This window comes from Hyla sarda, chromosome 1 (genome assembly GCF_029499605.1).
Source record: "Hyla sarda isolate aHylSar1 chromosome 1, aHylSar1.hap1, whole genome shotgun sequence".
In the NCBI taxonomy this organism is placed as follows: Eukaryota; Metazoa; Chordata; class Amphibia; order Anura; family Hylidae; genus Hyla; species Hyla sarda.
The window spans coordinates 328,614,787-328,629,286 of NC_079189.1; the positions used below are offsets into that span (position 1 = coordinate 328,614,787).

A 14,500-nucleotide genomic window follows, 5' to 3' on the forward strand; every position below is an offset into this window, starting at 1 on the left:
TACCAGCCTCCATCTTCTCCCCACGTTCCCCACGACATCCAGGGATGGGCAGAACAGGGGTTGCCATGGCAACCCACTGTCCTGCGCTGCCATTGGTCAGAATCAGTTCTGACCAATGGCAGGGGATAGGAGGAGATCGCAGCACTGCGACCTCTCTCCTAGCCCTCAGGATGATCGGGGCTGTCACTGACAGCTCCGATCATCCCTATTTTCCGGGTGATTGGGTCACCAGAGACCCGATCAGCCCGGAATAGCAGAAAATCGCATGTCTGAATTGACATGCGATCGCCGACATGGGGGGGGGGTCTCAAGACCCCCCTCGGCGATGTGCCGGGATGCCTGCTGAATGATTTCAGCAGACATCCCGGCCCGTTCCCCAACCGGCTAGCGGCGGGGATCGGAATTCCCACGGGCGTATGCATATGCCCCACGTCCTTAAGGACTCGGGATGCAGGGCGTATGCATACGCCCGGCGTCCTGAAGAGGTTAATAGAAATCCATGAATCCATAATCAAAGAATCACATGACTTGCAATGAGAAAAACGCAGGTGGAAAATATGCCACATAAAAACGTACACACTATTATTGTGAAAAAAAATCCAATAAGTACTACTGTATCACACAAAAACATAGACAGTTTTGTGTTTTTTTTTCAGGTCAAAAAATCAATACTTAAAAAGGAAACCTTTGGCTGCTATCACACACATAGAGGTTTTTGAGCCCAAACCATAAGTGGATCCAAAAGAAATTGGAAATATAAAAGGAAGGATTTATACTTCTTCCTGCTGGATCCACTTCTGGATTTGGCTAAAAACTGCAGTGGTAGTTTCCCAGGGAAAGAAAACTGCTATGTGTTACAGCTGCCTTAAACAGCTCCTCAGTTTTTTCGTACACAGCTTGAAGATTATTAAAACTTTTGCAGAGGAAAGTTGACCTGTTGCCCATATCAACCAATCAGATTGCTTCTTTTATTTTACAGAGACCTTTTAAAGAATTAAAGAAGCAATTTGATTGGTTTCTATGGGTAACTGGTCAACTTTTCCTCTGCACAAGCTTAAAGCACCTAAAACAATGTCTAGTCCTCAGTTAGGCTACCTTGACACACTGGAAATGGGGAGGTGCGCCATCTTGCTGATAGACTACATTTGGCCAGATCTGTGACATAAGCCATTCTTTTAACATGTCCAAGTAGGAGTAGACAGTGACCTTATCCTCGGCATAAAAAGAAGGAACCATAGACTTTGCACCTGTTCAGTGCACAGAATGCATTTACTTTGGGATCATGGGCACATGTTTTTTCTGAGCCCCAAATTCTAAAAAGTAGCCTCATCGCTGAACACTACCATGTCAACAAATTAATCTTCTTTCAATAGGCCCTGCAACTTAATGCAAATGCCGAGGAGGCAGGGCCAAGCTGCTCACATGCTAGCACACTGCTTTGCTCGTCCTCATCTTCCAGCTCCTCATTGATTGATTACAGTGAGGGCAAGAAAGGAGGTGTGCCAGGCTGTGGCACTTGAGCAGCTCAATCCTGTTTCCTTGACACTTGGCTGAGAAATAAAAAGGGTATTTTATAAAATTGGCAACCATTATCAGCTCCAGGAAAGGTCCAGTTTGCTGTTACACCATAACAGCTATCCAACTGTGTCTGCACCTCTTCAACTATTCAAGACATAGCTGCTTTCTTTTAGAAACAATGTCACTCTTGTTCATGGATGGGTCAGGTATTGCAGGTTTGCAGTTCTGCTTTATTTCCTATGAATGGGAATAGGACAGAATGGCAAACCTGCAGTACTGAGCTACTATGCCACGTTTTGCTCATGGAGAAGGGTGGCACCATGTTCCTTAAATAATACAACTATTTAACTGTTACTTCGTTCTTCTGTCTCACACTACTCACATATGATTTATTCTGATGTAGAGGATATTCTTCAAATGACTTACTGGGAGCTCTTTTTTTTTCTTACAGAAATTGTGTGCTCAAATGCCCGATATTAATTTTGTTAAAATTGATGTCCGTAAAGCAGATGTAAGTAGCAACTAAGCGTAATCATAACTTGGTAAAATACTGTCATTTTACCAAAAATTTACATTTCTGTTATCACTAATTTATTGCATTTTTTTATAGGTGTTTGTCGAGAAATTTGAGATCACTGGAGTACCAGCATTTTGTTTCTTCAGAAACATGCAAATGGTATGTGACAACAAGCTTGTATTAAGAAAATGCCTTTTCAATGACAAGATTGTATTGAAATTAGATCTTCCCATTAAAAGATAGCAATTTTAAGCAATTTTTAAAAAAAAACAATTTTTTTATAATGGTTTGCAGACAAAAACTAAGGCCGGCATTTATCATTGTAGGTGTAAGTGAAGCATTTTTCTACACCTTTTTTTTGTGGGCTGTAATGTGTAAGCACCACATTTATTATTAAATGGTCATTTGATAAATTTTGTGCAGGTCACATTTTATGAAATTTCTCTCTTCACATACACCAAAAAGCTAAGCTAAGTCTGGGCTGGTGTAGTTTTAGAGACTTTTCAGTGGCTTTGCGCCTTTTTTGCGCCTTTTCACAAAAAGGCGCAGTTGATAAAACCTGTCCATATCATGTGTAAAGCCAAAATCAGTGGATTGCAACTCAAAATCAGCAGAAATGTGTAAACCAAAAGGCGCAAAAAACCATGCTTGCTCCTTTTTTGCGCCTTTTCTAGACACAAAAAACTGTCTAAAGACAATGATAAATGTCAGCCTAAGTCTCTACAACAATTCTGTGCTGATGTCTGCTTCAGTATCCCATTCATATGCATGAACATTTCCAAGTGGCTTTGGCCAAGCAAAAAAGTCTACCACAGAAATAAGTTGTTACGCCGAGCGCTCCGGGTCCCCGCTCCTCCCCGGAGCGCTCGCTACACTCCTCTCACTGCAGCGCTCCGGTCGGTTCCACGGACCCGGGGCGCTGCGATACCGCCTCTGGCCGGGATGCGATTCGCGATGCGGGTAGCGCCCGCTCGCGATGCGCACCCCGGCTCCCGTACCTGACTCGCTCTCCGTCAGTTCTGTCCCGGCGCGCGCGGCCCCGCTCCCTAGGGCGCGCGCGCGCCGGGTCTTTGCGATTTAAAGGGCCACTGCGCCGCTGATTGGCGCAGTGGTTCCAATTAGTGTTTACACCTGTGCACTTCCCTATATCACCTCACTTCCCCTTCACTCCCTCGCCGGATCTTGTTGCCATCGTGCCAGTGAAAGCGTTTCCTTGTGTGTTCCTAGCCTGTGTTCCAGACCTCCTGCCGTTGCCCCTGACTACGATCCTTGCTGCCTGCCCCGACCTTCTGCTACGTCCGACCTTGCTTCTGTCTACTCCCTTGTACCGCGCCTATCTTCAGCAGCCAGAGAGGTTGAGCCGTTGCTAGGGGATACGACCTGGTCACTACCGCCGCAGCAAGACCATCCCGCTTTGCGGCGGGCTCTGGTGAAAACCAGTAGTGACTTAGAACCGATCCTCTAGCACGGTCCACGCCAATCCCTCTCTGGCACAGAGGATCCACTACCTGCCAGCCGGCATCGTGACAGTAGATCCGGCCATGGATCCCGCTGAAGTTCCTCTGCCAGTTGTCGCTGACCTCACCACGGTGGTCGCCCAGCAGTCACAACAGATAGCGCAACAAGGCCAACAGCTGTCTCAACTGACTGTTATGCTACAACAGTTACTACCACAGCTCCAGCAATCATCTCCTCCGCCAGCTCCTGCACCTCCTCCGCAGCGAGTGGCCGCTTCTGGACTACGACTATCCTTGCCGGATAAATTTGATGGGGACTCAAAGTTTTGCCGTGGCTTTCTTTCCCAATGTTCATTACACTTGGAGATGATGTCGGACCAGTTCCCCACTGAAAGGTCTAAGGTGGCTTTCGTAGTCAGCCTGCTGTCTGGAAAAGCCCTGTCTTGGGCCACACCGCTCTGGGACCGCAATGATCCCGTCACTGCCTCCGTACACTCCTTCTTCTCGGAAATCCGAAGTGTCTTTGAGGAACCTGCCCGAGCCTCCTCTGCTGAGACTGCCCTGTTGAACCTGGTCCAGGGTAATTCTTCCGTTGGCGAGTATGCCGTACAATTCCGTACTCTTGCTTCTGAATTATCCTGGAACAATGAGGCCCTCTGCGCGACCTTTAAAAAAGGCCTATCCAGCAACATTAAAGATGTTCTGGCCGCACGAGAAATGCCTGCTAATCTTCATGAACTTATTCACCTTGCCACTCGCATTGACATGCGTTTTTCCGAAAGGCGTCAGGAGCTCCGCCAAGATATGGACTCTGTTCGCACAAGGCGTTTCTTCTCCTCGGCTCCTCTCTCCTCTGGTTCCCTGCAATCTGTTCCTGTGCCTCCCGCCGTGGAGGCTATGCAGGTCGACCGGTCTCGCCTGACACCTCAAGAGAGGACACGACGCCGCATGGAGAACCTCTGCCTGTACTGTGCTAGTACCGAACACTTCCTGAGGGATTGTCCTATCCGCCCTCCCCGCCTGGAAAGACGTACGCTGACTCCGCACAAAGTTGAGACAATCCTTGATGTCTACTCTGCTTCTCCACGTCTTACTGTGCCTGTGCGGATGTCTGCCCCTGCCTTCTCCTTCTCTTCTGTGGCCTTCTTGGACTCTGGATCTGCAGGAAATTTTATTTTGGCCTCTCTCGTCAACAGGTTCAACATCCCAGTGACCAGTCTCGCCAGACCCCTTTACATCAATTGTATAAACAATGAAAGATTGGACTGTTCCATACGTTTCCGCACGGAGCCCCTTCTAATGAGCATCGGATCTCATCACGAGAGGATTGAACTTTTGGTCCTCCCCAATTGCACCTCGGAAATTCTCCTTGGACTTCCCTGGCTTCAACTTCACTCCCCAACCCTGGATTGGTCCACTGGGGAGATCAAGAGTTGGGGGCCCTCTTGTTCCAAGGACTGTCTAAAACCGGTTCCCAGTAACCCTTGCCGTGACTCTGTGGTTCCTCCAGTAACCGGTCTCCCTAAGGCCTATATGGACTTCGCGGATGTTTTCTGCAAAAAACAAGCGGAGACTCTACCTCCTCACAGGCCTTATGATTGTCCTATCGACCTCCTCCCGGGCACTACTCCACCCCGGGGCAGAATTTATCCTCTCTCTGCCCCAGAGACTCTTGCCATGTCTGAATACGTCCAGGAGAATCTAAAAAAGGGCTTTATCCGTAAATCCTCCTCTCCTGCCGGAGCCGGATTTTTCTTTGTGTCCAAAAAAGATGGCTCCCTACGTCCTTGCATTGACTACCGCGGTCTTAATAAAATCACGGTTAAGAACCGCTACCCCTTACCCCTCATCTCTGAACTCTTTGATCGCCTCCAAGGTGCCCACATCTTTACTAAATTGGACTTAAGAGGCGCCTATAACCTCATCCGCATCAGAGAGGGGGATGAGTGGAAAACAGCATTTAACACCAGAGATGGACACTTTGAGTATCTGGTCATGCCCTTTGGCCTGTGCAACGCCCCTGCTGTCTTCCAAGACTTTGTTAATGAAATTTTTCGTGATCTGTTATACTCCTGTGTTGTTGTATATCTAGATGATATCCTAATTTTTTCGGCCAATCTAGAAGAACACCGCCAGCATGTCCGTATGGTTCTTCAGAGACTTCGTGACAATCAACTCTATGCTAAAATTGAGAAATGTCTGTTTGAATGCCAATCTCTTCCTTTTTTAGGATACTTGGTCTCTGGCCAGGGACTACAAATGGACCCAGATAAACTCTCAGCCGTCTTAGATTGGCCACGCCCCTCCGGACTCCGTGCCATCCAACGTTTTTTGGGGTTCGCCAATTATTACAGGCAATTTATTCCACATTTTTCTACCATTGTGGCTCCTATTGTGGCTTTAACCAAAAAAAATGCCGATCCCAAGTCTTGGCCTCCTCTAGCGGAAGACGCCTTTAAACGACTCAAGTCTGCCTTTTCTTCGGCTCCCGTGCTCTCCAGACCTGACCCATCTAAACCCTTCCTATTGGAGGTTGATGCCTCCTCAGTGGGAGCTGGAGCTGTCCTTCTACAAAAAAACTCTTCCGGGCATGCTGTTACTTGTGGTTTTTTTTCTAGGACCTTCTCTCCGGCGGAGAGGAACTACTCCATCGGGGATCGAGAGCTTCTAGCCATTAAATTAGCACTTGAGGAATGGAGGCATCTGCTGGAGGGATCAAGATTTCCAGTTATTATTTACACCGATCACAAGAACCTCTCCTACCTCCAGTCTGCCCAACGGCTGAATCCTCGTCAGGCCAGGTGGTCTCTGTTCTTTGCCCGATTTAATTTTGAAATTCACTTTCGGCCTGCTGATAAGAACATTAGGGCCGATGCTCTCTCTCGTTCCTCAGATGTTTCTGAAATTGAACTCTCTCCTCAACACATCATTCCTCCTGACTGCCTGATTTCCACTTCTCCAGCCTCCATCAGGCAAACTCCTCCAGGAAAGACCTTTGTTTCTCCACGCCAACGCCTCGGAATCCTCAAATGGGGTCACTCCTCCCATCTCGCAGGTCATGCGGGCATCAAGAAATCTGTGCAACTCATCTCTCGCTTCTATTGGTGGCCGACTCTAGAGACTGATGTGGTGGACTTTGTGCGAGCCTGTACTATCTGTGCCCGGGATAAGACTCCTCGCCAGAAGCCCGCTGGTTTTCTTCTTCCTCTGCCTGTCCCCGAACAACCTTGGTCTCTAATTGGTATGGATTTTATTACTGACTTACCCCCATCCCATGGCAACACTGTTATTTGGGTGGTCGTTGATCGATTCTCCAAAATGGCACATTTCATCCCTCTTCCTGGTCTTCCTTCAGCGCCTCAGTTGGCTAAACAATTTTTTGTACACATTTTTCGTCTTCACGGGTTGCCTACGCAGATCGTCTCGGATAGAGGCGTCCAATTTGTGTCTAAATTCTGGAGGGCTCTCTGTAAACAACTCAAGATTAAATTAAATTTTTCTTCTGCATACCATCCTCAATCCAATGGACAAGTAGAAAGAATTAACCAGATCTTGGGTGACTATTTACGACATTTTGTTTCCTCCCGCCAGGATGACTGGGCAGATCTTCTACCTTGGGCCGAATTCTCGTATAATTTCAGAATCTCTGAATCTTCCTTTAAATCCCCGTTTTTCGTGGTGTACGGCCGTCACCCTCTTCCCCCCCTCCCTACCCCCTTGCCCTCTGGTCTGCCCGCTGTGGATGAAATTTCTCGTGATCTTTCCTTCATATGGAGAGAGACCCAAAATTCTCTCTTACAGGCTTCTTCACGCATGAAGAGATTCGCGGATAAGAAAAGAAGAGCTCCTCCCATTTTTTCCCCTGGAGACAAGGTATGGCTCTCCGCTAAATATGTCCGCTTCCGTGTCCCTAGCTATAAGTTGGGACCACGCTATCTTGGTCCTTTCAAGATTTTGCGCCAGATTAATCCTGTCTCTTACAAACTTCTTCTTCCTCCTTCTCTTCGTATTCCTAATGCCTTTCATGTTTCTCTTCTTAAACCACTTATCATTAACCGTTTCTCTCCCAAATCTGTTTCCCCCACTCCTGTCTCCGGCTCCTCGGACATCTTCTCCGTCAAAGAAATCTTAGCATCTAAAAAGGTCAGAGGGAAAACCTTCTTTTTAGTGGATTGGGAGGGTTGTGGTCCAGAAGAGAGGTCCTGGGAACCTGAGGACAATATCCTGGACAAAAGTCTGGTCCTCAGGTTCTCAGGCTCCAAGAAGAGGGGGAGACCCAAGGGGGGGGGTACTGTTACGCCGAGCGCTCCGGGTCCCCGCTCCTCCCCGGAGCGCTCGCTACACTCCTCTCACTGCAGCGCTCCGGTCGGTTCCACGGACCCGGGGCGCTGCGATACCGCCTCTGGCCGGGATGCGATTCGCGATGCGGGTAGCGCCCGCTCGCGATGCGCACCCCGGCTCCCGTACCTGACTCGCTCTCCGTCAGTTCTGTCCCGGCGCGCGCGGCCCCGCTCCCTAGGGCGCGCGCGCGCCGGGTCTTTGCGATTTAAAGGGCCACTGCGCCGCTGATTGGCGCAGTGGTTCCAATTAGTGTTTACACCTGTGCACTTCCCTATATCACCTCACTTCCCCTTCACTCCCTCGCCGGATCTTGTTGCCATCGTGCCAGTGAAAGCGTTTCCTTGTGTGTTCCTAGCCTGTGTTCCAGACCTCCTGCCGTTGCCCCTGACTACGATCCTTGCTGCCTGCCCCGACCTTCTGCTACGTCCGACCTTGCTTCTGTCTACTCCCTTGTACCGCGCCTATCTTCAGCAGCCAGAGAGGTTGAGCCGTTGCTAGGGGATACGACCTGGTCACTACCGCCGCAGCAAGACCATCCCGCTTTGCGGCGGGCTCTGGTGAAAACCAGTAGTGACTTAGAACCGATCCTCTAGCACGGTCCACGCCAATCCCTCTCTGGCACAGAGGATCCACTACCTGCCAGCCGGCATCGTGACATAAGTAGTATGATCTGTGTCACATCCATGACAGATACCGTATTTATCGGCGTATAACACGCACCTTTTAGGCTAAAATTTTTAGCCTAAAGTCTATGTGCGTGTTATACGCCGATACACCCCCAGGAAAGGCAGGGGGAGAGAGGCCGTCGCTGCCCGCTTCTCTCCCCCTGCCTTCCCTGGGGTCTAGAGCCCTGCTGCCGGCCCTTCTCTCCCCCTAGCTATCGGCACCGCTGCCCGTTCTGTCCCCCTGACTATCGGTGCCGGCGCCCCACTGCCGGCGCCGATAGCCAGGGGGAGAGAAGCGGCGCCGACAGCCAGGGGGAGGTAAGGGGCAGCGGCACCCATTGCCGGCGCCGCTGCCCCGTTGCCTCCCCCCATCCCCGGTGGCATAATTACCTGGGTCGGGTCCGCGCTGCTGCAGGCCTCCGGCGTGCGTCCCCTGCGTCGTTGCTATGCACGACTGCGCATAGCAATGACGCAGGGGATGTGCGCCGGAGGCCTGCAGCAGCGCGGACCCGACCCAGGTAATTATGCCACCGGGGATGGGGGGAGGCAATGGGGCAGTGGCGCTGGCAATCGGTGCCGCTGCCCCTTCTCTCCCCCTGGCTGTCGGCGCCGCTTCTCTCCCCCTGGCTATCAGCGCCAGCAATGGGGCGCAGGCACCGATAGTCAGGGGGACAGAACGGGCAGCGGCGCCGATAGCCAGGGGGAGAGAAGGGCCGGCAGCAGGGCTCTAGACCCCAGGAAAGGCAGGGGGAGAGAAGCGGGCATCGACGGCCTCTCTCCCCCTGCCTTTCCTGGGGGTATATCAGGGTATACACGCGCACACACGCACCCTCATTTTACCATGGATATTTGGGTAAAAAACTTTTTTTACCCAAATATCCTTGGTAAAATGAGGGTGCGTGTTATAGGCCGGTGCGTGGTATACCCCGATAAATACGGTATCTAAGGGTCAGACGTGGATTTTTGATGCCGCAATACAATTGATCTGAAAACAATGTGTGGGCCTATCATAAGAAGACCTACATCTTGTCCATTCAAATACACTTTTATTTTTGACTGTGAGTTTGCGTGCAACATGTAAACTTGACCTTATGTCTCATGCACACAGCTGTGTGCACCTCCATGAATCCCTATCAAAAATCTAAAGCTTATAGTAGGATTGGCAGTGTGTTGTGTTTGGGATCAGTGTGTTATGGATTCCAAATACAGCCATTAATGGTGCCCATACATAATTACATTATTTTATAACAGTCATCCCGATCTCCCCAAACACATGAATGTTTGACACAACTGAATGTTCTGTAGGGAGTAGAAAGCCAGCCAAACAGCTCTGGCCCCAGCCTTTAACTCCAAAAACAAATGGGTCAGGTGGAGAAAAAAAAAACGCCTGACTCTTCTTTCCACCAACATCGTCTGTCAATGGAGAATTAGGAGTACATCATACATCAGTGTTTTCCAAACAGGGAACACTGTTGCAACACTACAACCTTTGATGGTCTGATCATGCTGGGAGTTTGGGAAACACTGCCATACTTTTAAGAGAGCTGGCCTAACCCGCTGACTTTAATATAAGGTGTAAGCACCTTCACCCTGATGTTATAGGTTTTATTCACATCACATTTTTGGAGCACATTAAGTATGGATTGGGATACCAGCAAAAAGTACCTTAAAGTAAAATTGAAAGGAGGATCACCTGCACTTAACTGAATAAACAGGATTCTAGTGCAGGTGACCCTCTTTCTAACAATCTTTACTTGACCAAAACCTGTCTAGCTGTGCAGAACATAGGACTATAAATGTATACTATTTTGCAAAAAAAATAGCAATGGGGGTGTTATCATTGGCTGTTTGAGCAATGATTTCTCCGCCATCTTTTTCTCATCCAACCCGCCCCTTCATTTATATTCACCTCCTCATGCTGCTGCTTTCTGTATGACGAGCCAAGTCGGGGTGGTCATCACTTGTGTGGCGGGCATTACGCATGCGCTGCTACTCACTACACACACCAAAAAAGCAGTTATACAGGTCCGGCATTGGCGCATCATGCCGATGTTCAGATGAGGATGTGAATGGGAGGGGGTAAAATATTGATGAAAGGGCGAGTTGGATGTGAGGGAAATGGTAGTAATCATTGCTTAGACAGCAATGACAACTCCCACATTGCTATTATTTTTCGCAAATTAGCATAAATATCTCCAGCATACATTTTCAGTCATATCCACTGAATGGCTGAACGTATTTCAGTCAAGTAAAGATTGTTAGAAACAGGGTCACCCACACTAGAATTTGTGTTGGTGCAGAAATTCTTCCATCAGTTTCCCTTTAAGCTCTATACAAGTCTAGGGACCCACTATGGGCACAATCTAGTATTTTTCAAAATACTTTTTGGTAACATCCCAACATATGAGGTACTTGCAATGTACCCATAAAATGTATTGTGAATTGGGGCTTACTAAAAAGCATGTATAGCATTTAGGTAATAATCACGAATGTTGCATACATCAATACTTACTAATAGGGACAGGACATTTCATTCACTTTTACTAACATACTGTATTTCATCTCCTCTAGGTATATAAATTCCAAGGTGGAAATATTGACTTCCTAGACAGCAAAGTTAACGAGCTAAGGTTTCGGATTTAATGTGTTGCAGCTTCAAATAAAGACATTTTGAATATATAAAAAAAAAACTGTCAACTTTTTTTTATGACAACTTGGTTAATTACCGTCATTATATAACACAAATACACACCTCTGTCTGTCAAATAGTGAGATCACTGCAATGTTCAGTTACTGTATATCACCTACACTCTTCCTGGGAATATATTGTACAATATGCCAATAGGTAACAACACTACACCGAATATATATAACCTACAATTGTCACCAAAAATACCACTGATTACTTCAAAACAATGTCTTTATTCATACAAAAATATCACAATACCACAATACATGACAAGACAGACAACCCCTATCCCATAAAAATCATGTACCCCATAAGCATCAGCGCCCCCCGCCACAATGATAAAAGATGGTGGTAATATGCACAATATATCCAATCAAACCTCCATATTAGAGATGAGCAAAGTTAAAGTGATTCGATTCCTCACAAACTACTCGGCTCGGCAGTTGCTGACTTTAGCCTGCATAAAATAGTTCAGCTTTCAGGTGCCCCAGTGGACTGGAAAAGGTGGATACAGTCCTAGGAGACTCTCTGAGCACCTGAAAGCTGAACTCATTTATGCAGGCTACAGTCAGAAACTGCCGAGCTGAGAAGTTTGTGATGAATTTAATTACTATAACTTCGCTCATCTCTACTCCATATACTCAATGATGGTAATGAAGCAAGTCCATATGAATAACAATGCATGCAAGTATCTAACAGCATTCATTACCTGTTTCAGGCATGTTACCCGTGGCCATCTGGGGACCCCATGCACCCTTAACAGACGTTGTTTCGCCGGCAACCCCACTTCATCAGGAGGACCTCCTGACAAAGTGGGGTTGCCCATGAAACGACGTCCGTTGAGGGTGCATGGGGTCCCCAGATAGCCACGGGTAACATGCCTGAAACAGGTAATGAATGCTGTTAGATACTTGCATGCATTGTTATTCATATGGACTTGCTTCATTACTCTCATTGAGTATATGGAGGTTTGATTGGATATATTGTGCATATTACCATCATCTGTTATCATTATGGCTGGGGACACCGGTGCTTATGGGGTACATGTTTTTTATGGGAAAGGGGTTGTCTGTCTTGTCATGTATTGTGGTATTGTGATATTTTTCTATAAATAAAGACATTGTTTTGGATTAATCAGTGGTATTTTTGGTGACAATTGTAGGGTATATATAAATGTTCAGTTATTGGTCTGGTATCAGAGCATCTAAAGCTACACATCTTTTTCCATATCAGACAGTATTAACCCCTTGGGGACGAAGCCCGTTTTAACCTTAAAGGGATACTGCAGTGGAAAACTTTTTTTTTTTAATCAACTAGTGCCAAAAAGTTAAAAAGATTTGTAAATGACTTCTATTAAAAAAAATCTTAATCCTTGCAGTATTTATTAGCTGCTGAATACTACAGCGGAAATGGTTTTCTTTTTGGAACACAGAGCTCTCTGCTGACATCATTACCACTGTGCTCTCTGCTGACACCTCTGTCCCTTTTAAGAACTGTGCAGAGTAGGAGAAAATCCCCATAGCAAACATATGCTGCTCTGGACAGTTCCTAAAATGGACAGAGATGTCAGCAGAGAGCCCTGTGTTCATGATGTCAGCAGAGAGCACTGTGTTCCAAAAAGAAAATAAATTTCCTCTGCAGTATTCAGCAGCTAATAGGTACTGGAAGGATTAAGATTTTTTAATAGAAGTTATTTACAAATATGTTTAACTTTCTGGCACCAGTTGATTTAAAACAAAAAAGTTTGCCACCGGAGTACCCCTTTAAGGACCAGGCCATTTTGCAAATCTGAACACTGTCATTTTAAGCATTAATAACGCTGGGATGCTTTAACTTATGAATTTGATTCCGCGATTGTTTTTTCATGACATATTCTTCTTTATGTTAGTGGTAAATTTTCATTGATACTTGCATCATTCCTTGGTGATAAATAAAAAAATGTCATGAAAAATTTTTAACTTTTTAATTTTTCTAAATTTGAAGCTTTCTGCTTGTAAGGAAAATGGACATTCCTAATAAAATACATATTGATTCAAGTATTTAATATGTCTACTTTATGTTGGCATCATAAAGTTGACATGTTTTTACTTTTTGAAGATATAAGAGGGCTTCAAAGTTTAGCAACAATTTTCCAATTTTTCATGAAAATTTCAAAATCTGAATTTTTTAGGGACCAGTTCAGTTTTGAAGTGAATTTGAGGGTCTTTATGTTCAAACTATCCCATAATGGACCCCATTAGGAAAACTGCACCCCTCAAAGTATTCAAAATTACATTCAGAAAGTTTGTTAACCCTTTAGGTGTTTCACAGGAAGCAGCAAGGGGGAGGAGAAAATTTAAAATCTTCATTTTTTACACTAATATGTTCTTGTAGACCCATTTTTTTTTCATTTTTACAAAGAGTATGGAAATATCTAATATGTGGATGTGAAGTGCTCTGTGGATGCACTAGAGGGCTCAGAAGGGAAAGAGTGACAATGGGCTTTTTGGGGAGCAAATTTTACTGAAATGGGGGGCATGTCATATTTAGGAAGCCCGCTTGGTGCCAGAACAGCAAATAAAAATAAAAAAACACATGGCACACTATTTGGGAAACTACACACCTCAAGGAACGTAACAAGGGGTATAGTGAGCCTTAACAACCCACAGGTGATTGACAAATTTTCGCTAAATTTGGACGTGAAAGTGAAAAATTCGATTTTTTTCACTAAAATACTGGTGCCACCCCTGTTTAAATAATCAATTTCACAAAGGTTAATAGGAGAAAATGCCCCCCAAAATTTGTAACACCATTTCTTCTGAGTATGAAAATATTCCATATGTAGATGCTGAGGGCTCTGTGGGCGCACTACAATGCTCAGAAGAGAAGGAGCGTCATTGGGCTTTTGGAGAGAGAATTTGGTTGGAATAGAAGTCAGGGGCCAAGTTTACAAAGCCCCAATGCTACAAGAACAGTGGACCCCCCCCCCTCATATGACCCTATTTCAGAAACTAAACCCCTAACGGAATGTAACAAGGGGTGCAGTGAGCATTTACACCCCACTGGCATTTGACAGATCTTTGGAACAGTGGGCTGTGCTATTGAAAATTTTTATTTTTCATTTTCATGGACCACTGTTCAAAAAATCTGTCAGACACCAGTGGGGTGTAAATGCTTACTGCACCCTATATTACATTCCATGAGGGGTGTAGTTTCCAAAATGGGGTCATATGTGGGGGGGGGGTCCACTGTTCTTGCACCATGGGGGCTTTGTTAAAGCACATGGTCTTCATTTCCATCCAAATTCTCTCTCCAAAAAAACAAATTTTGCTCC

General features: G+C 46.3%; 1 protein-coding gene across 4 annotated transcripts in view; it reads left to right on the forward strand.

The window, feature by feature from the left end:
* Nucleotides 1-11,174, forward strand: part of LOC130273130 (thioredoxin-like) — a 67,907-nt gene extending 56,733 nt beyond the window's left edge. For all 4 annotated transcript variants that reach the window (XM_056519448.1, XM_056519438.1, XM_056519453.1 and 1 more), the window contains 3 exons: nt 1,970-2,029; nt 2,129-2,194; nt 11,070-11,174. In XM_056519448.1, the coding sequence (XP_056375423.1) occupies nt 1,970-2,029; nt 2,129-2,194; nt 11,070-11,141 (198 nt within the window). In that variant the 3' untranslated portion in view covers nt 11,142-11,174. The remainder of the gene's footprint in view (nt 1-1,969; nt 2,030-2,128; nt 2,195-11,069) is intronic.
* Nucleotides 11,175-14,500: the final 3,326 nt, after the last annotated feature.